General features: G+C 40.6%; 1 protein-coding gene across 1 annotated transcript in view; it reads right to left on the bottom strand.

Moving 5' to 3' along the window:
• Window positions 1-17,043, bottom strand: part of LOC122804407 (melanoma inhibitory activity protein 2-like) — a 1,673,436-nt gene that overhangs the window by 852,637 nt on the left and 803,756 nt on the right. The window contains exon 14 of the mRNA XM_044074238.1: window positions 2,972-3,007. Within this exon, the coding sequence (XP_043930173.1) occupies window positions 2,972-3,007 (36 nt within the window). The remainder of the gene's footprint in view (window positions 1-2,971; window positions 3,008-17,043) is intronic.

Genomic DNA, 17,043 nt, shown 5'->3' with positions numbered 1-17,043 from the left:
GGCATATGGGCCTGACCATACTGTTTGGATGTCGGTTTTTCTAGGTGTGGATCGAGTCTTAGGCCTTGAAGAAGAAGATGGCGTCGATTTGATATGCAAGTCAGTCGGCCTGAATAGACCCTCAGAAGCCGGTGACTGCACAGCAGCTCTGGACTCATCCAAGATAGAGACATCCGCAGGTTCCATAGTCGAAGAAGCATCTCGCAGCATACCGGACTCCGAATGTGTCTCAGTAGAGGCCTGCGAATCTGAAGTAGCAGGTATCAGGGGCTGCGAAAGCGCCTCACTGAGTTCCGGCGAACTGGCGACTAGCTTAACAGAAGCATCGTTGGCAGTTTTGGACCTATGCGGTCTGTTTCTGTCTTTATCTTTACGTTTTTTCGGAATGTCGGTAGTCGGACGGCTTACCGAAGCCATTTCTGGATAATTGAACCGAGTACCGAAATAGTTAGATGCGAAAATGAACCGATGACGAATAGTACGAGGATTGAATAAGGCACAAAAGTGACAATGAGGGACATCATGGTCTGGGCCTAAGCAAGGTATGCAGTTGTTGTGTCTTTCAGCTTTTCCCGGTTAGGGGTCGCCACAGCGGAACTCCAGTCCGCTAATGATTAGCAGTAGATTTTTACATGCTGGCTTGCCGGGGCTAACGCAAAACCTTCAACAAAGGAACACCCATTCACGCATGTCGCCACATAGAACGCTCTGAGAATCGAACGGGCAACGTCTAACTGTGAGGCGACAATGCTACCGCAGCACCACCACCGCGGGTCAAGCAAGGTATGCAGTACGAATGGAAATTTTTACGAGGTATTTGCTTTCGACAAGAAATAAAATTGTTAACTTTTACTGACATCGGTCTAGAGCAAGAAAAAGGATCCTCAACAGGGTTCTTAGCTTTTTTGAAGACTTCGGTTGTGAAACTCGAAAATGAAAATTTCAGGAGTCGGCTGACAGGCACTTGCAAACTGCTTCTGCTTTGGGCACCGCACAGCAAGAAAGACTGATGTAATGGGGTTGGCTGCATGCTTTATACCCCTGATGACCTGATGTCATAGAAGAAGAGACAGCAACCGATGCAGGATCCAAGACTTTGATAATCAGGCTGGCTGATGGCTGCCTGCAAGCAGATAACCCAAATGTAATGACTGCAACAGTGAAACATGAAGAACATCTACACAGACACCTATCTATTCAGGAAAAAAAAAAAAAGATACAGCTTGTATATCCTGACCACAAAAACAGAATCAAAGTAATAGTACTTAACTAAGTTATCCAGGTTAATTGGAAACTTTGACAGAAAAGAGCTGTCTCAAAGAAATACTTAGAAATGCCTGCATATGATAAACAGAGAAAAAAAGAAAACTGACAGAAGAAACAGCAGGACAAATCACCTACTAAAATGAAAAAGGAAACTATAAACAGAGCTTTTTTGTTTTTTTAACATTCACAAGTTCAATGATATCATGCAACATGAAACCTGGTGGCATAGACGGATAAAGGGCGGAGTACAACCTAGGTGACCAGGGTTCAATCAGCAACTATGGCAACTGACACAGCACGAGAGGATGGTCACTGTGGAGATGGCATCCTACTCCCCCTTAGAGGAGGGGGGACTGGATGCAAAAGATGTGGCCCCAGTGGTACTAGGCTCAACAAGCCATGAATGGGTGGTGGTCTTTAAACTGGATGCATAGAGAAGACACCCACATGGAAAGGCATTGTGCACCCCATGGTGACACGATTTGTTCATCCCCTGCCCAGGGATGCCAGCAAACACAGAAGAAATCCATATAGCTGCCTGAATGATTGCCCCTACAGGTGGCTCCTTCCTCCATGGTTTTTAAGGACTAGATACCATGGTGGAAAAATGGGTTCAGGTCCAACAGGGGTAAACTTGATGGTCAGCAGGCAAAGGGGCAAAAATCATTTAGGAAAAAAAATTATGCCTGGGGATTTAAAACTTGTGTAAGCCATGAAAACACTGAAGGATTTTGTCATTCTTAAGTTATCTCTATGAGAATCCACTTCCATTTGCCTACTACAGGACCTGAACAAGCCACACAATCAGACAGTACTCCCAGGTCACCCCTGGAAAGGGTCACTGGTATTTCACTGACTTATCTGGTTAACAAAAGTACAAAAAAAAATGCTGGCTTGTTAAATACCAATCACCTGAGACACACACACACACACACACACACACACACACACACACACACACACACACACACACACACACACACACACACACAAAACACAATTCTTTCAGAAATAAGTCCTATATGTGATCAGCTCAATTACAATGACTAATACACTAGAAGTTTTTCAAGTAGTTAGGCTGTCAGCAGAGCCAAACATGTTTAGATGACATACTCCCTAGACTCCATCTAATAAGCAATTGGATGGAAGGCAACAGCTGTGGCCATGTTTAAATAAAAGCAGCCCACTCCTACAGAACTCAGTACTAACGTCAGACTATGTGACATGAAATAAATTAAAGCAATCTAGTTTGCAGACTAAGTCCATCAACAAAATCAAAGTACAGGGCAGTAAAATATCTTGCTGCACCTCAAGAGCAATCAGATACCATGAATCTATGTTATAGCTTAAAATGTAATGATTTAACAAAGATGTTTAAAAAATCATAAAACAGCCACACGTTTCTACATCAGACCCAAGTCTGATCTAGAAATCTGAATGCTCCAGAAGGACATTCACAAGAGGCAATCATGAGCACTTTTTGGAAATTCTGCTTGTTAAGATATTTTTACAAGTACAATCTAAAGCATGAAATTACAGGATATTGTAAAAAGCTAAGTTTTTTAGTAATAATTTTATATACCACAAAGAAAAACATTTTCCATAATGCAAGTATTTGGATTAAAATTCTACAGCTGTATTTTTCTCTCCAAACAAATGTACTACCATGCTAAAAGCAGAATGAATCAAACAACATCTCACTTACCCAGTTGTCATGTGCCTTCTTCTCATGTAATGAAATCTGTAAAATGTATATAATAAATTCTTAGTAAAATGCATTACATTATTTTCTTTTCAACTCACTATTACTCTCACTGTACTCCATCATTTAGAAGACTAGGTCTTGCTCAAAATGAGCACAAGCCAACAAACACAAAAAAGGGATGCATTGAAATTAAAAGTGCAATACAGTTTATCAAAAAATTCTGACTATTATGAACTAGATGTACATTGTAATATATGACGGCTGTGTGCACAACTAAAACTGTATGCATACCCAATGGGGGAATACACAATCTAAAACTTTTATTTTCTGGCACAGCTAATTAGATTCACATTTTTTCATTAACTGCAATTGGTGCTTTATTAACATTAAAACTTAGTGGAAAATAAATAAATAATGTAACCAATATATGGTGCAACAGATGAAGACACCAAGGTATCATTTTGTATTGTGCTTACTGTACTCTCTTTCTCTTTTTTTATGCACTACTAGTAACTACTATTTTAAATGAATTTGAATGAAACATAATTTATGACTAACGTGGCAACAATTGAAGAAAAGGTTATCCAAGCACAACTTAAACAATCTGATGTAGGCAGAAATCCGCAGTAAAAATGTCACAGTCGTTCTGCATTGTACACTCCTGTAGCTCATCCTCAGCAAAATTAAAGAATTATTTGGGTGGCATGGCTGCATTTAACACACTATTGACTGGTATTCCTGTGTGTGATCATCAATGTGCAATTATTAGAAGTTATGTACCTACCATAACGTTCCATGTTAGTTGTCTTCTCTCGCCTTCTTTCTTGCTGGATGGGTTCGGAGCCGATCCTCGGCTCCGACTCGGCACTTGCTAAGCTCGAGAGCTAATTTTACCAGCTCGAGGCAACCCTATATCCCATGATGCAAGGCGGAGACTACCCAGATCTCGTTTGGTAGCTAAAGAAATAGTAATATTTTCTTCCAACTGAAGAGGAGGAAGAAAAATAACAATACTAAATAACATCATAACCCTCTAGAAAGGGTCAACCTAATCTAGTGACACTAGAAGTTGAACAGCTAGAAAAAGGGAAATAACCTCTTAATAGAAGATGCATAATCTTTCCGGTCTGACCAGGCTAGGGGGATGGAGGGCGGGACGCAAGAAAGAAAGCGAGAGAAGACAACTAACATGGAACATTATGGTAGGTACATAACTTCTAAATGTTAAGTTGTCAATCTCGCCTTCATTCTTGCTGGATGGGACCGCGTCCCTAGCACCTATATCCTGGGTGGGTCAATGGAACAGACTCTTGAGAACAGTGGAACCAAAATTCGCTCTGTCTCTGGAGGCCAAGTCTAATTTGTAATGTGAAACAAAGGTATGAGGAGAGGCCCATGTGGCTGCTGCACAAATAGTGTCTATTGGAAGTCTAGCCTGAAAAGCTGTAGATGTAGCTAGAGCTCTGGTAGAATGGGCTTTTGGCCTAGAAATCAACTCTTTTCCTCTGAGCTGATAAATGTAAGTGATCACAGAAGACAGCCATCTAGATAAAGTTACCTTGGAAACTGGAAGGCCTTTCCTGCTGTCTGCATAGGATAGAAACAGTTGATCAGATTTCCTAAAAATTTTAGTTTTGTCCAGATAATAGCTGAGCTGGCAGTGAACATCAAGACAACGTAAGTTTTGTTCCGCTCTATCAGAATAATTCGGGAAAAACACAGGAAGATCAATGGATTGATTTAGATTCGTCTGCGATGCCACTTTTGGTAAGAAAGATGGATTAGTCCTTAGAGATACCCTATCTTTGTGGAATATTAAATAGGGAGGACGAATGCAGATAGCATGAAGCTCAGATATTCTCCTGGCAGAAGTAATGGCGACTAGAAAAAGTGTCTTCCAAGAAAGCAATTTCAAAGAACAGGCAGCTGCAGGTTCTAAAGGGGGAAGAATCAAAGATGTTAAAATTAAATTTAGATCCCACTGTGGTGGGGGTCTCTAATTGGAGGTTTCAGTAAAAAGATACCTCGAAGGAATGCCTTGCAAAGTTTATGTGACATAATGTTGTGGTCCAAAAGGCCTATATGAAAATTTGGAATGGCTGCCAGTTGAACTTTCACTGTGGAAAAAGAGGATCCTGAATGAAAAATCTCAGCTAGGAAGTCCAATACCGAATGAATTAGAGCAGTATAGGGGTCTATGTTCCTAGCTTTTGCCCAGAAAGAGAAACATCGCCATTTACTAGTGTAAATCTTTCTTGTAGAAGATTTTAGGGAAGCTACTATGATATCCCGGACAGAATTAGAAATCATAGGAAGCCTGGCTAAGGATGGAAGTGGAGCAACCAAGCAGTGAGGTTGAGAGAAGGTATGGATTGGTGCAGTTGACCCGACTGGTGGGTCAGAAGATCTGGGACCGGGTCCAGATGCCATGGCTGTACCAAGAGATAATGATGTAGGAACGGAAACCATATCTGTCGAGGCCAATAAGGGGCAATGAGAATCAACTTGGCTCTCAAAGCGGGTGCTTTCTGAATTAACTGAGGTATCAGCGGAAAAGGGGGAAAAGCATAAAGTCGTCCCCGGGGCCAATCTTGGGTTAGAGCCTCTCTGGGGGGATGGCCTGGAAGGGGGAAGAGAGAGAAGAAGTCTGGGCATTTGCTGTTTTGAGGTGTAGCGAAAAGGTCGCAGCAAGGAAGGCCCCACTTCTAAAAAATCTCTTCCGTCACTGATTGTTTGAGAGACCACTCGTGAGGCATGAGAATAGCTCTGCTCAATCTGTCCGCTATGATGTTGGATTTCCCGGGGATGTGCATTGCTATCAGAAACCGGTGAGAAGAGATTGCCCATTGCCAAAGTCTGAGAGCCTCTCGACACAGTGGATAGGACTTGGTTCCGCCCTGTTTGTTTATATACCACACTACGGACATATTGTCCGTTTGGATTGCAATAGTTCCCAGGGGAAGAGAGTCGTTGAGGGCTTGCAACGTTAAAAGCACCACTCTCATCCCCAGGAAATTTATGTGCAGATGGTACTCGAAAGGTTGCCAAGTGCCATGGACCATTCTGCCCTGATAATGCCCCCCTCACCTGAACAGGGAGGCGTCCGATGTAACCGTGGCAACCGGGGCAAGAGGAACAAAAGGTCTGCCTTGATGGACTTGAGGGGACGATATCCACCAAGTCAGATGCCTTTTGCAAGTTGGAGTTACTATGATCTCGTGACGCATGGGAAGTTGTTGAAAAGACCATTGGGTGAATAGCATCCATTGTAGAAGACGCCTGTAATGCTTGTTTTCCAGTATTGCTTTCTTAGGCATTTTCTGATGCTGTGAAGAGAAGCCTGTCTGTTATACATATAGTATGAATGCACATTGTAAACTCTATACATATATTCAAGCAAACTTTTTCTTTCAGCATATTTACAACAGAATTAATTTCAGCTTTATATTCATAATATCTAACACAAAGGTCCCAGGCAATAAACACAAGAAGTGTGACCGTCTGTCAGAGACATCTTCTGACAGCACGAGTCACACTTCTTGAAGCCTGAGACCTTAGTGTCCTTCGACATAACTGTGTCGAGGAAACACAATACAGTAACACACACACAAAAACACCCAATCCAACAATTTAAAATAAACTGGGATAACACACAGTCATACACAAACAATCCCTGACAGGAAAAAATTTAGGGAGGGGAAGGCCTAAGGCCTAAGCTAGGGAAAGGGGATAAATAACTCGGAAAAAAGGGAACACTAACGGGAATAGGGTTAAAGTAAGCGTTAAGGTTAACAAAAAACAAATATATATATATATAAATTTAAAGGGGGGTTGACAAAAAGTCTCAAATCTATTCACTTACCTGGAGCTGGTAACCTCGTTAGCGAAACGGCAAACGAGATCTGGGTAGTCTCCGCCTTGCATCATGGGATATAGGGTTGCCTCGAGCTGGTAAAATTAGCTTTCGAGCTTAGCAAGTGCCGAGTCGGAGCCGAGGATCGGCTCTGAACCCATCCAGCAAGAATGAAGGCGAGATTGACAACTTAACATTCTATATTTTTATTTAAAGATCAAGTTGGTTATTAAACATTGTTTGCAGGCATGTGTACCTGCCTAAACTGAGGGTTGCAGGGAGACTTGCTCAACTGAAAAAATGCTTTTTTCATTGTGTTTTAACTGAATCTGCTCACAGTTCAATGTGATGTTTTGTGATCATGCTTATTATTATTGCTATCGTTATTAATCACAAAATAATCAGTTTCATCAGACACAAACTGTTTGTTGTCTTGACAGTAATTTGTTGAAGATAGAGCCACAATAGCAGAGGTGGTCTTATCAGCTATTACAGGATTAAATTACATCTGTTTGACAGCAAGAGGAAGCAGTAAGCGTACCTAGTTTGTCTTTTAAGCAGACCATATGCTATGTCTTTGATTTAAAGATGTAAATAGTTGTGCACTGCATTAGATCTACAGAATGAAAAATAGTTTTCTTTTAATAAAATTAAACAGTTTATGGTTGTTTATTCAATGCTCCTTTCAGAAGTTGCATGAAGCTTCTGACAAGGGTGAAAGGTCTCCTCTCGTTTTAACTTAATAAATCCTGGTTTAAACAAGGAATACCAGCTTGAATCACATTTTCTTATTTTTAATAAGAATGCAAAGTGATCTTTGATATGGATCTAGCATAAGAAGTTACAACAACAGTCCATTTGAGTAATTTGCATGCTAGTATCATTCTAGTACAAATAGTTTAAACTATACAACAGAGATGCAGTAAATATGAAATAATATTACAAGAGAAAAGTACTGTTGATGACAAAGGATGAAATAGCACCAGTTAAAATAACAAAATAGTATCAAAGGAAACAAATACAGAGATGATGGAAAGATAGTAAAAGGAATAAGCAGTCTGGGAAGAATAAAGACAGGATGATGGACTGGATAGAGTGGAATTCACTAAGTAATCTTTAATTCTGAAGTCTATTCCACTGAAGATAAACTTCAACCTTCTGTTCAATGCAGCCAATTCTCCCTTTTTCTGCTCCTGCATGTCCAATCCCCATGTGATCTACATAGACAAATCACTTTTCTGCTCTGTATTCATAAGTTGATCTCCAGCTGATACCTTATACTAGGGTAACTGAAGCCCAAGTACAATATTCTAAACATCTGCAATGAAGCTAAAATGCCACCTTTCTGCCCAGTTAATCAGACTTTGCAAATCCTTCATTATAGACTACTTCCCATTCTTCATTTCTGCAGCAAACTGCATCAGTAAGGAACAGGCTGATCCTGCTTTGTATTTCTTCAAATATGATCAAAAGAAATGCTGTGAAGAGAAATGGACCCAGGAATTAACTATTCAGTATTCCACAAGTTACTTGAGCATTGACATCAATCCTCTCATCACAACCCTCTGCATCCAACCTTTCAATCATGCAACAATCCATCTTCTCCTCATTCTTCATCCTATCCCAAAAGCCTCTAGTCTTCATAGAGGCTACCTATGCAGGATCAAGTCAAAGGCTTTGCTGATGTTCAGGCTGCTAATATCTACTACCAATTTCATGTCAACTTCACCTGTAATCTAGTCACAAAGTTGAGTCAGATTTGACTAGCAGACCCTTCTGACCATAATCCCATGTTGTCTGCTGTACAAAAAGTTTATTTTCCTCATGGAATACAGCCAGACTGGCCAGTAATTGCTTAGAATTTTCATCTTCCCCAAACAGGAGTAACACACTTGTTCTCCAGTCTGGAAGCACCTCTGCAATTGCCAGTGATCTAACACAGATATTCAATCAGGGGATCTGATAGTAAGCTGGCTACATTCCTCAAAACCCTTGCAAACAGCTCATCTGGTCCCAATGTTTTATCATTCCTAATGATAGCCATTTCTATTTCCATTTCTGTCTCCTATCTGTCTCTGTTACAAAGACTGCCCTCTACTCCCATCCTGCTGCCCTACCTCAGTCTCATCATGACACCCTCATCCTAGTTGCTTTAGTGAACACTGAAATTAAGTATTCTTTCCTGATGTCAATATTTTCCCCATCTTCCATTACCCCAGTCCCATTTTTGCTCAGCCTGGCCAGGTTCGTCATGCTCTTCCTACTCTCATAAGAGGTGAGAGGGGAGCTTGACCTACCCGTAGAAAGTGCATTCAATGTTTTTTGAATGTCTTGAACTGAGTCATCCCAGTCACGCTGGTTTGTGAGATGTCACAGCACAGAACCACATACAGCACACAATATACTGTGCCTTGTTCATACTTCTCACATTCTTAGAGTAAGAATTCCGGACAAAGCCAAAAATAATGGGAGGACCAAAATCGGGAAGTTGCTAGAATAACTGGCACAGCATTGTTATGCATTTTTTGAATGATATAAGGTTTGAAGCACAAATGTCTGTCATTATTAAGTGACTTCATTACTCAATGATTTGCCAGAAAGACAAAGAAAAAATCAGTGAGGAACAGACCAAAAATATGAGGCAAAAATCTGGACATTCTGCAAAATTCTGGACAGTTGAGAGGTATGGCCTTTGCCCTGGTCCTTAGAAATAAAGGCTACAAATTTCATAGAACTGAATCTGAACTTTTTTAACAGGAGCGGCTTTAAGCATGTTTCTCTGTTATATATGAGAGTTGAGTTGCTGCTGGGACACTCTCTCTCTCTGGGTGTGGGGATGTGTATACAAATATAAATACATGCATGAGGGAAAGCAACTCTGTTTTTGGTTTCGGATTTGGCAACTTGCATGAATATTTGAGCAGTTTTAGACATACAGATCTGTGCATTCACGGTGGCTGTAATCTGTAGGAGTTGTATACTCTCTCCTGGTTAAAAGTTTATGCAACAGTGCCTCTGCTGTTAATACGTTGGGATGAAGTGTGATTAGGGTAGCTGACATTACATGTAGGAGTTGACAACTTTTTCAGAGATTAGGTTTTACATTTTATCAGATTTAACTGTGGTGCACAGTGGTTAGTGCGGGTGGCATAACTAGCAGTCAAATGTATGCTTTGGTGCTTTAGTTACTGACAAGGTGGCATAAGCACTTAAGTTCATGTCTTTAATGCTTGGAAGAACATCAAGGGGAGGGAAAAGGGAAACAAAGGTAACCAAGTAAAACAATTTTGCTCTTAACAGTATTTTCATAAAACATGACATATACTGCATGTTATAGAGTAAAGCATTTTCGGTTATTTTGTGTGTTACAGGGACATCAAAATATAAAGGCGCTCTTTTTTTTCCCTTCATTCTTTCTTCTAGTTTAGTTTTAAGAAATGTAGGCACTGCAATGTAAAAAGAGGATAAAACCTGGACAAAAACATGTTTACATTATCAGGCTGTAATTGTGAGTTGTTGAGGTGAGTGACAAGTTGGAAAAATATACAGATCATGATATAAGTGAAATTGATACATTTTTTCTTACTTTTGTACAGAAGAATGGCTGGATTAAGGTTCTTGGCATGATCTAACATATTCTAAGTGGAAGCAAGTAGGTAAAAGAAAACTGAATGTGACGAAAAATTTTCCTTCAGCAAATAAATGCTCACAGTACAACATTAAAAGCTTGTAGCTGAAGGCAACTGTGTATCTGATTCTCTTGTTTCTATGGAGACAAGCTCATAAGAGGGCAATAAAAACAGAATACTTTTTCTTTCAATTGCTAAAAGATAATGTTTCTGAAAACATTTAAGTTGTTTTCAACAAATGGGAGAGAACTAAAAATATGACAAAAACAGACAGCACTTAGTGTAAGTAGAAGGACAGGCTGTACCATGAGTCTTAGCATGGATAACTTTAACTATAAGTCAATTAAAGTTCAATATTTAATTTTTTGACTTTGTATAAAGTTAATAGGTTCTGGAGTTGTGCTTATATATATATATATATATATATATATATATATATATATATATATGTGTGTGTATATATTTTTTTTTTTGAGGGTTTTCATTAAAACAAAAAGTCTTGTAAGATGTGGCATAAATTCAAATGGATATGATAATAACAACTGTATAAAGATCAACCTGCCAAATATTATTATATGCACATAACACAAAAGCTGAAAGTAAACATTAAAAAAAACAGCTATTATACATAAGTGGGAACAATAACTTATCATAATGGCAACACCTTCATTTTTTTTTTAACGTAAATGGTCTCACAGGTATACAAAAATAGAGTAGTGAAATGTATTAAGAAATGCAGAGTGCAAATAGCTACACTACAGGAGACACATTTGGAAATGAGCATGTGAATTTGATAAAAAAAGGATTTCAGGATGGTTATTAAGTGAAATATCTGGGAACCCAGCCACTGGGGATGCACAAGCCAGTGCATTTCTTCATGCTGGTCCCAAGCCCGGATAAATGGGGAGGGTTGTATCAGGAAGGGCATCCAGTGTAAAACTTTTGCCAAATGACATATGCGGACAATACAGATTTCCATACCGCTAACAACTACCGCCACCAGTACTGTTAGCCAACAGAGCGCTGGCGGAAATTGGGCTACTGTTGGCTGAAGGAGAAGAGGAGGAGGAGGAAGGCATGCCTGAAGGCAGGATTTGTGGAGGAAGGTTAGGAGTGTAGTAGTGAGGGTAGGAACTTTGAATGTTGGCAGTGTTACTGGTACAGGGAGAGAGCTAGCTGATATGATGGAGAGAAGGAAGGTTGATATATTGTGGGTGCAAGAGACAAGATGGAAGGGGAGTAAGGCCAGGTGTCTAGGAGGCGGATTCAAATTTTTTTATCATGGCATGGATGGGAGGAGAAATGGGGTAGGGGGTCATCCTGAAGGAACAGTATGCCAAGAGTGTTTTGGACATGAAAAGAGTGTCTGAGTGATGTTTATGAAGCTGGAAATTGATGGTGTAATTATGAATGTTGCTAATGCATACGCTCTGCAAGTTGGGTGTGCAATGGATATGAAAGAAAAACTTTGGAGTGAGTTGGATGAAGTGGTGGTGAGTGTATTCAAGGGTGAGAGACTGGTGATTGGAGTGGATTTCAATGGGCATATTTGGTGAAGGGAACAGAGGGGATGAGGAAGTGATGGGTAGGTATGGTGCTAAGATGAGGAATGCAGAAGGTCAGATGGTAGTGTACTTTGTGAAAAGGATGGACACGGCTGTGGTGAATATGTATTTTAAGAAGAGGGAGGAGCATAGGGTGATGTACAAGAGTGGAGGAAGATGCACACAGGTGGATTATATCCTATGCAGTAGGGCCAGTCTGAAGGAGATTGGAGAAAAGTAAGGTGGTGACGGGGAAAGTGTAGTTAGGCAGCATAGAATGGTGGTCTGTAGGATGACCTTGGTGATCAAGAAGGAGAGGAGGAGTGTGAGAGCAGTGCCAATGATCAAATGGTGGAAGTTGAAAAAGGGTGACTGTGAGGTGGAGTTCAGGGAAGAGTTAAGACAGGCACTGGGAGGGAGGCAGTGAAGAGTTACCGAATAGCTGGGTAACAACAGAGTTGGTAAGGGAGACAGCTAGAAAGGTGCTTGGTGTGATATCTGGACAGAGGAAGGAGGACAAGGTCCTGATGGTGGAATAAGGAAGGAGGACAAGGTCATAATGGTGGAATGAGGAAGTACAGGAGAGTATACAGAGGAAGAAGCTGGCGAAGAAGTGGGATTCTCAGAGAGATGAAGAAAGTAGACAGGAATACAAGGAGATGAGGCGCAAGGATAAGGCATATGGAGAGCTTTATGAAAGGCTGGACACTAAGGAGGGCAAAAAGGATATGTACCAACTGGCTAGACAGAGGGACCGAGCTGGGAAAGATGTGGAGCAGGTAAAGGTGATAAAGGATAATGAGGGAAATGTACTCAAAAGCATGGAGATGTGTTGAGCAGATGGAAAGAATACTTTGAGGGGCTTATGAATGAAGAGAATGAGAGAGAGAGAAGGTTGGATGATGTGGGGATAGTAAATCAAAAGTGCAATGGATTAGCAAGGAGGAAGTAAGGGCAGCTATAAAGAAGATGAAGAGTAGAAAGGCTGATGGTCCAGATGACATACCAGTGGAAACATGGAGGCACTTAGGAGAAATGGCAGTGGAGTTTTTAACCAGATTGTTTAATGAAATCTAGGAAAGTGAGAGGATGCCTGAGGAGTGGAGAAAAAGTGTTTTGGCACCAATTTTTAAGAATAAAGGTGATGTGCAGAGCTGTAGTAACTACAGAGGGATAAAAATGATCAGTCACAGCATGAAATTATGGGAAAGAGTAGCAGAAGCTAGGTTAAGAAGGGAGGTGATGATTAGTAATCAGCAGTATGGTTTCATGCTGGGAAAGAGCACTACAGATGCAATGTTTGTCTGAGAGTGTTGAAAGAGAAATACAGAGAAGGTCAGAAGGAGTTGCATTGTGTCTTTGTGGACTTAGAGAAAGCATATCACAGGGTGCCTAGAGACGAGTTGTGGTATTGTATGAGGAAGTCGGGAGTGGCAGAGAAGTATGTAAGAGTGGTACAGGATATGTACGAGGGTAGTGTGACAGTGGTGAGGTCTGTGATGGAAGTGATGGGTGCGTTTAAGGTGGAGGTGGGATTACATTAAGGATCAGCTCTGAGCCCTTTCTTATTTGTAGTGGTGATGGACAGGTTGACAGACGACATCAGGCAGGAGGCCCTGTGTACTATGATGTTTGCAGATGACATTGTGATCTGTAGTGAGAGTAGTGACCAGGTGGAGGAGACCCTGGAGAGGTGCAGATATGCTCTAAAGAGGAGAGGAATGAAGGTCAGCAGGACTAAGACAGAATATATGTGTGTGAATGAGAGGGAGGACAGAGGAATGGTGAGGATGAAGGGAGTAGAGTTGGCGAAGGTAGACGAATTTAAGTACTTGGGATCAACAGTTCGGAGTAATGTTGTGTGCAGAAGAGAGTACAGGCAGGGTGGAATAGGTGGAAAAGAGTGTCAGGAGTGATTTGTGTCAGATGGGTACCAGTAAGAGTGAAAGGGAAGGTCTATAAGAGGGTAGTGAGCCCAGCTATGTTATATGGGTTGGAGATGGTGGCATTGACAAAAAGGCAGGAGTCAAAGCTGGATGTGGCAGAGTTAAAGATGTTAGGATTTGCTCTGGGTGTGACGAGGATAGACAGGATTAGGAATCAGTATATTAGAGGGTCAGCTCAGGTTGGACAGTTTAGAGACAAAGCCAGAGAGGCAAGATTGCGTTGGATTGGACATGCTGAGGAGGGATGCTGGGTATATTGGGAAAAGGATGCTATGGATGGAGCTGCCAAGTAAGAGGAAAAGAAGAAGGCCTAAGATAAGGTTTATGGATGTGGTAAGAGAGGACATGCAGGGAGTTGGTGTGACAGAACTAGATGCAGAGGACAGGAAGAAATGGAAACAGATGATCCGCTGTGGTAACCCCTAACGGGAACAGCCGAAAGAGAAGAAGAATATTAAGTGGAATATCTGAGACAATATAATAGGTGATTAGTTACATTAAATGCTAGAAAAGTTCCAAAAGTGACAGAAAGGGAAAATATGACAATGGCAGAGTTGTAATAGTACAGGGCTACTGACAAGGGAGAAGGCTTACACTGGCATGCATTTATATTCCACCTAAAACTGCTACAATGGAGCTGAGGGAAATAATTGGCTTTCAGCATGGAATATTACTTATAGATAAAGAATGGGATTTGATTGATTTGCAACAGTGAAGATGTATCTAGGTGCCTATAAGGGAAAATATTAAAATATGGTAGATTTTTGAATAAATTTATGAAAAATTTAGTATGGAAAATGTTAAGTCAGTAGTAGGAGCTTGGAGAAAATTTCCACATTATTCCCCAAAGTAAAAAAAACTGAGCTAGGCTAGACAGGGGCAACTCAACACTCGATATCTATAACTTAGTGATTGTTCATGACAGCTCCCTCTTTCAGGATTCTGGTCTGGCCCGCTGCACTCAGGCTCACTCCGCTACCGTACACTACCCCACACTACCCCCAATTCACACCCACCCCCTACTCCCAATTTTATAATTCTGTAGACTCCACCCATAACCTCTTTCACCAGTAACAAATCTCTAAACTCTATTACTTCCCCACCTATACTTACATTCCACAAAGCTCAAGTCCAAACCCAATTAGATTTCCACCATCCACAACCCCAAACCACCAATCTGAACAACACACTTACTTACTTGCCTCAACCTACAATCAATTGCTATACATAACATTCCACACATAATTACTTTCTTCCACCCAGTAACCAATAGCACTCCTGCTACTCCTCACCTCTTCCCATTTCTAAACATTTTCAGATTACCATCACTACACAATTATATTTATTTAGCCTTTGACCTCATCTCCCACAATGTTTTTTTCTATCCTGTCTCATCTCCTTACTAATAAGCCTTAGCCTTACAACACTATCTTGTCAAACCACCACACGATGTTACACATCAGTAACATCCACCACCAGTTTCCCATCAGTTGAACTATTCTCACATATCACTCAGCACCCAAACCTCTCACTACAATACATACTATACCCCAACTTTTACCCCTGTCACCTACCCCTCATAAAAACACAAAACTCATATTTCATCTCCATCCTGCAACAAAGTGGTGACATACATCCTAACTCAGGACCCTCTACAGGCTCTAACCCCAACATCTATCTGAAGAACCTAAAAATAATAACACTTAACCTCCGTAGTACATGTAATAAATTATCCCCTTGCACCCCTTTACAGACCAACATAAACCTGAAATACTAGCCCTTACAGAAACATGGTTATGCCCTAGCATAAAAGACTGTGAAGTAACACCCCCTAACTTTGCCATATCTAGACTTGACAGATCTAGGAAGAAAGGAAGAGGTGTAGCCCTTATTCATCTTTCCATACTCAGTATCACACCTTACTCTGGCAAAATCCCCAATTTCTCTCACGCAGAACTACTTGTATCCTGACTTAACTTCAACAAAACCAAACAAATTTGCATCATAGTAGTATATATTCCACCAGGTCACAATATACCCGTCTTAGAAGCTATACTGTTCTGGACCTCTGACACAATCCAACATGAGACTATCATCCTCGGAGATGGTAACAGACTGGCAAACCACTGCATCCAACTCCCCTTGTAATAGCATCAATTGCTGTGTTTTTTCCAGTTGATCAAAAGCCCATCCTTATATAACAAAGATTTTACTCAACAATCTACCTTAGACTTGATCCTAGTATCACATCCTGCCAATTTTTTCATCTACAGGCACCCTTATCCATTTTCCTTAGTGACCATCTTACCACATTTGCCATTAAAGCCAACACCCACAACACAAAAAACAAACTGCAAAATCAGTCAGAAACCTAACTAACTTCAGTCAACTGAAATTCAACAATGTACTTATGATAATAAACTGGGCACCCTTAAAATTTCTACCTCTTGATGAAGTCGTGATTTACTTCAACACCACCTTCCTAAACATTCTTGACACCCTAGCCCAGGTATGTATAAAAATAATAAAAAAGAACACAGCCTCATGGCTAAGCAAAGACTATAAAAATCCTTGAGAGATAGAGAAACCCAAACTTTTTGGCATCCCCAAGGTCCACAAGAATGAAAGGGATCCTCCGTTTAGATTAATTGTTTCTAATAAATGCTCAAAAACAGAGAACATATCACATTATATTGATTTTGTCCTACATCCCTTGGTACAAGCCACTCCCCACTATATTAGAGATTCGTCTTAAATATGTTGTTTGATATTGATGTAGATTTCTCTAAATGCATTTTGGTTACTTTAGATGTAGTTGCATTGCATACAAGAATTCCCCAGACTGAGGGGTTGAATTATGTTAAACATTTTTTGTTTAAGTATGTTACATTTCCCAAAAAGAGGATTCAGACTTTACATACCCTCATGTCTTTGGTTTTGAACAATAATTTTTTTCATTTTCAAGATAATATTTACAGACAGGTTAGAGGTGTTGCTATGGGGTCAAAGATGGCCCCAGCATTTGCAAATCTAGGGTTGAGTGAGTGGGAGGTTGATACTCTTGTGCATTTGCCTGGTTTTGACTCTGAAGTTTTATAAG

The sequence above is a fragment of the Protopterus annectens genome, chromosome 6.part0, assembly GCF_019279795.1.
Source record: "Protopterus annectens isolate FY-2018-M chromosome 6.part0, PAN1.0, whole genome shotgun sequence".
Taxonomy (NCBI): domain Eukaryota; kingdom Metazoa; phylum Chordata; order Ceratodontiformes; family Protopteridae; genus Protopterus; species Protopterus annectens.
This window is presented reverse-complemented; position numbering and strand designations above follow the sequence as displayed.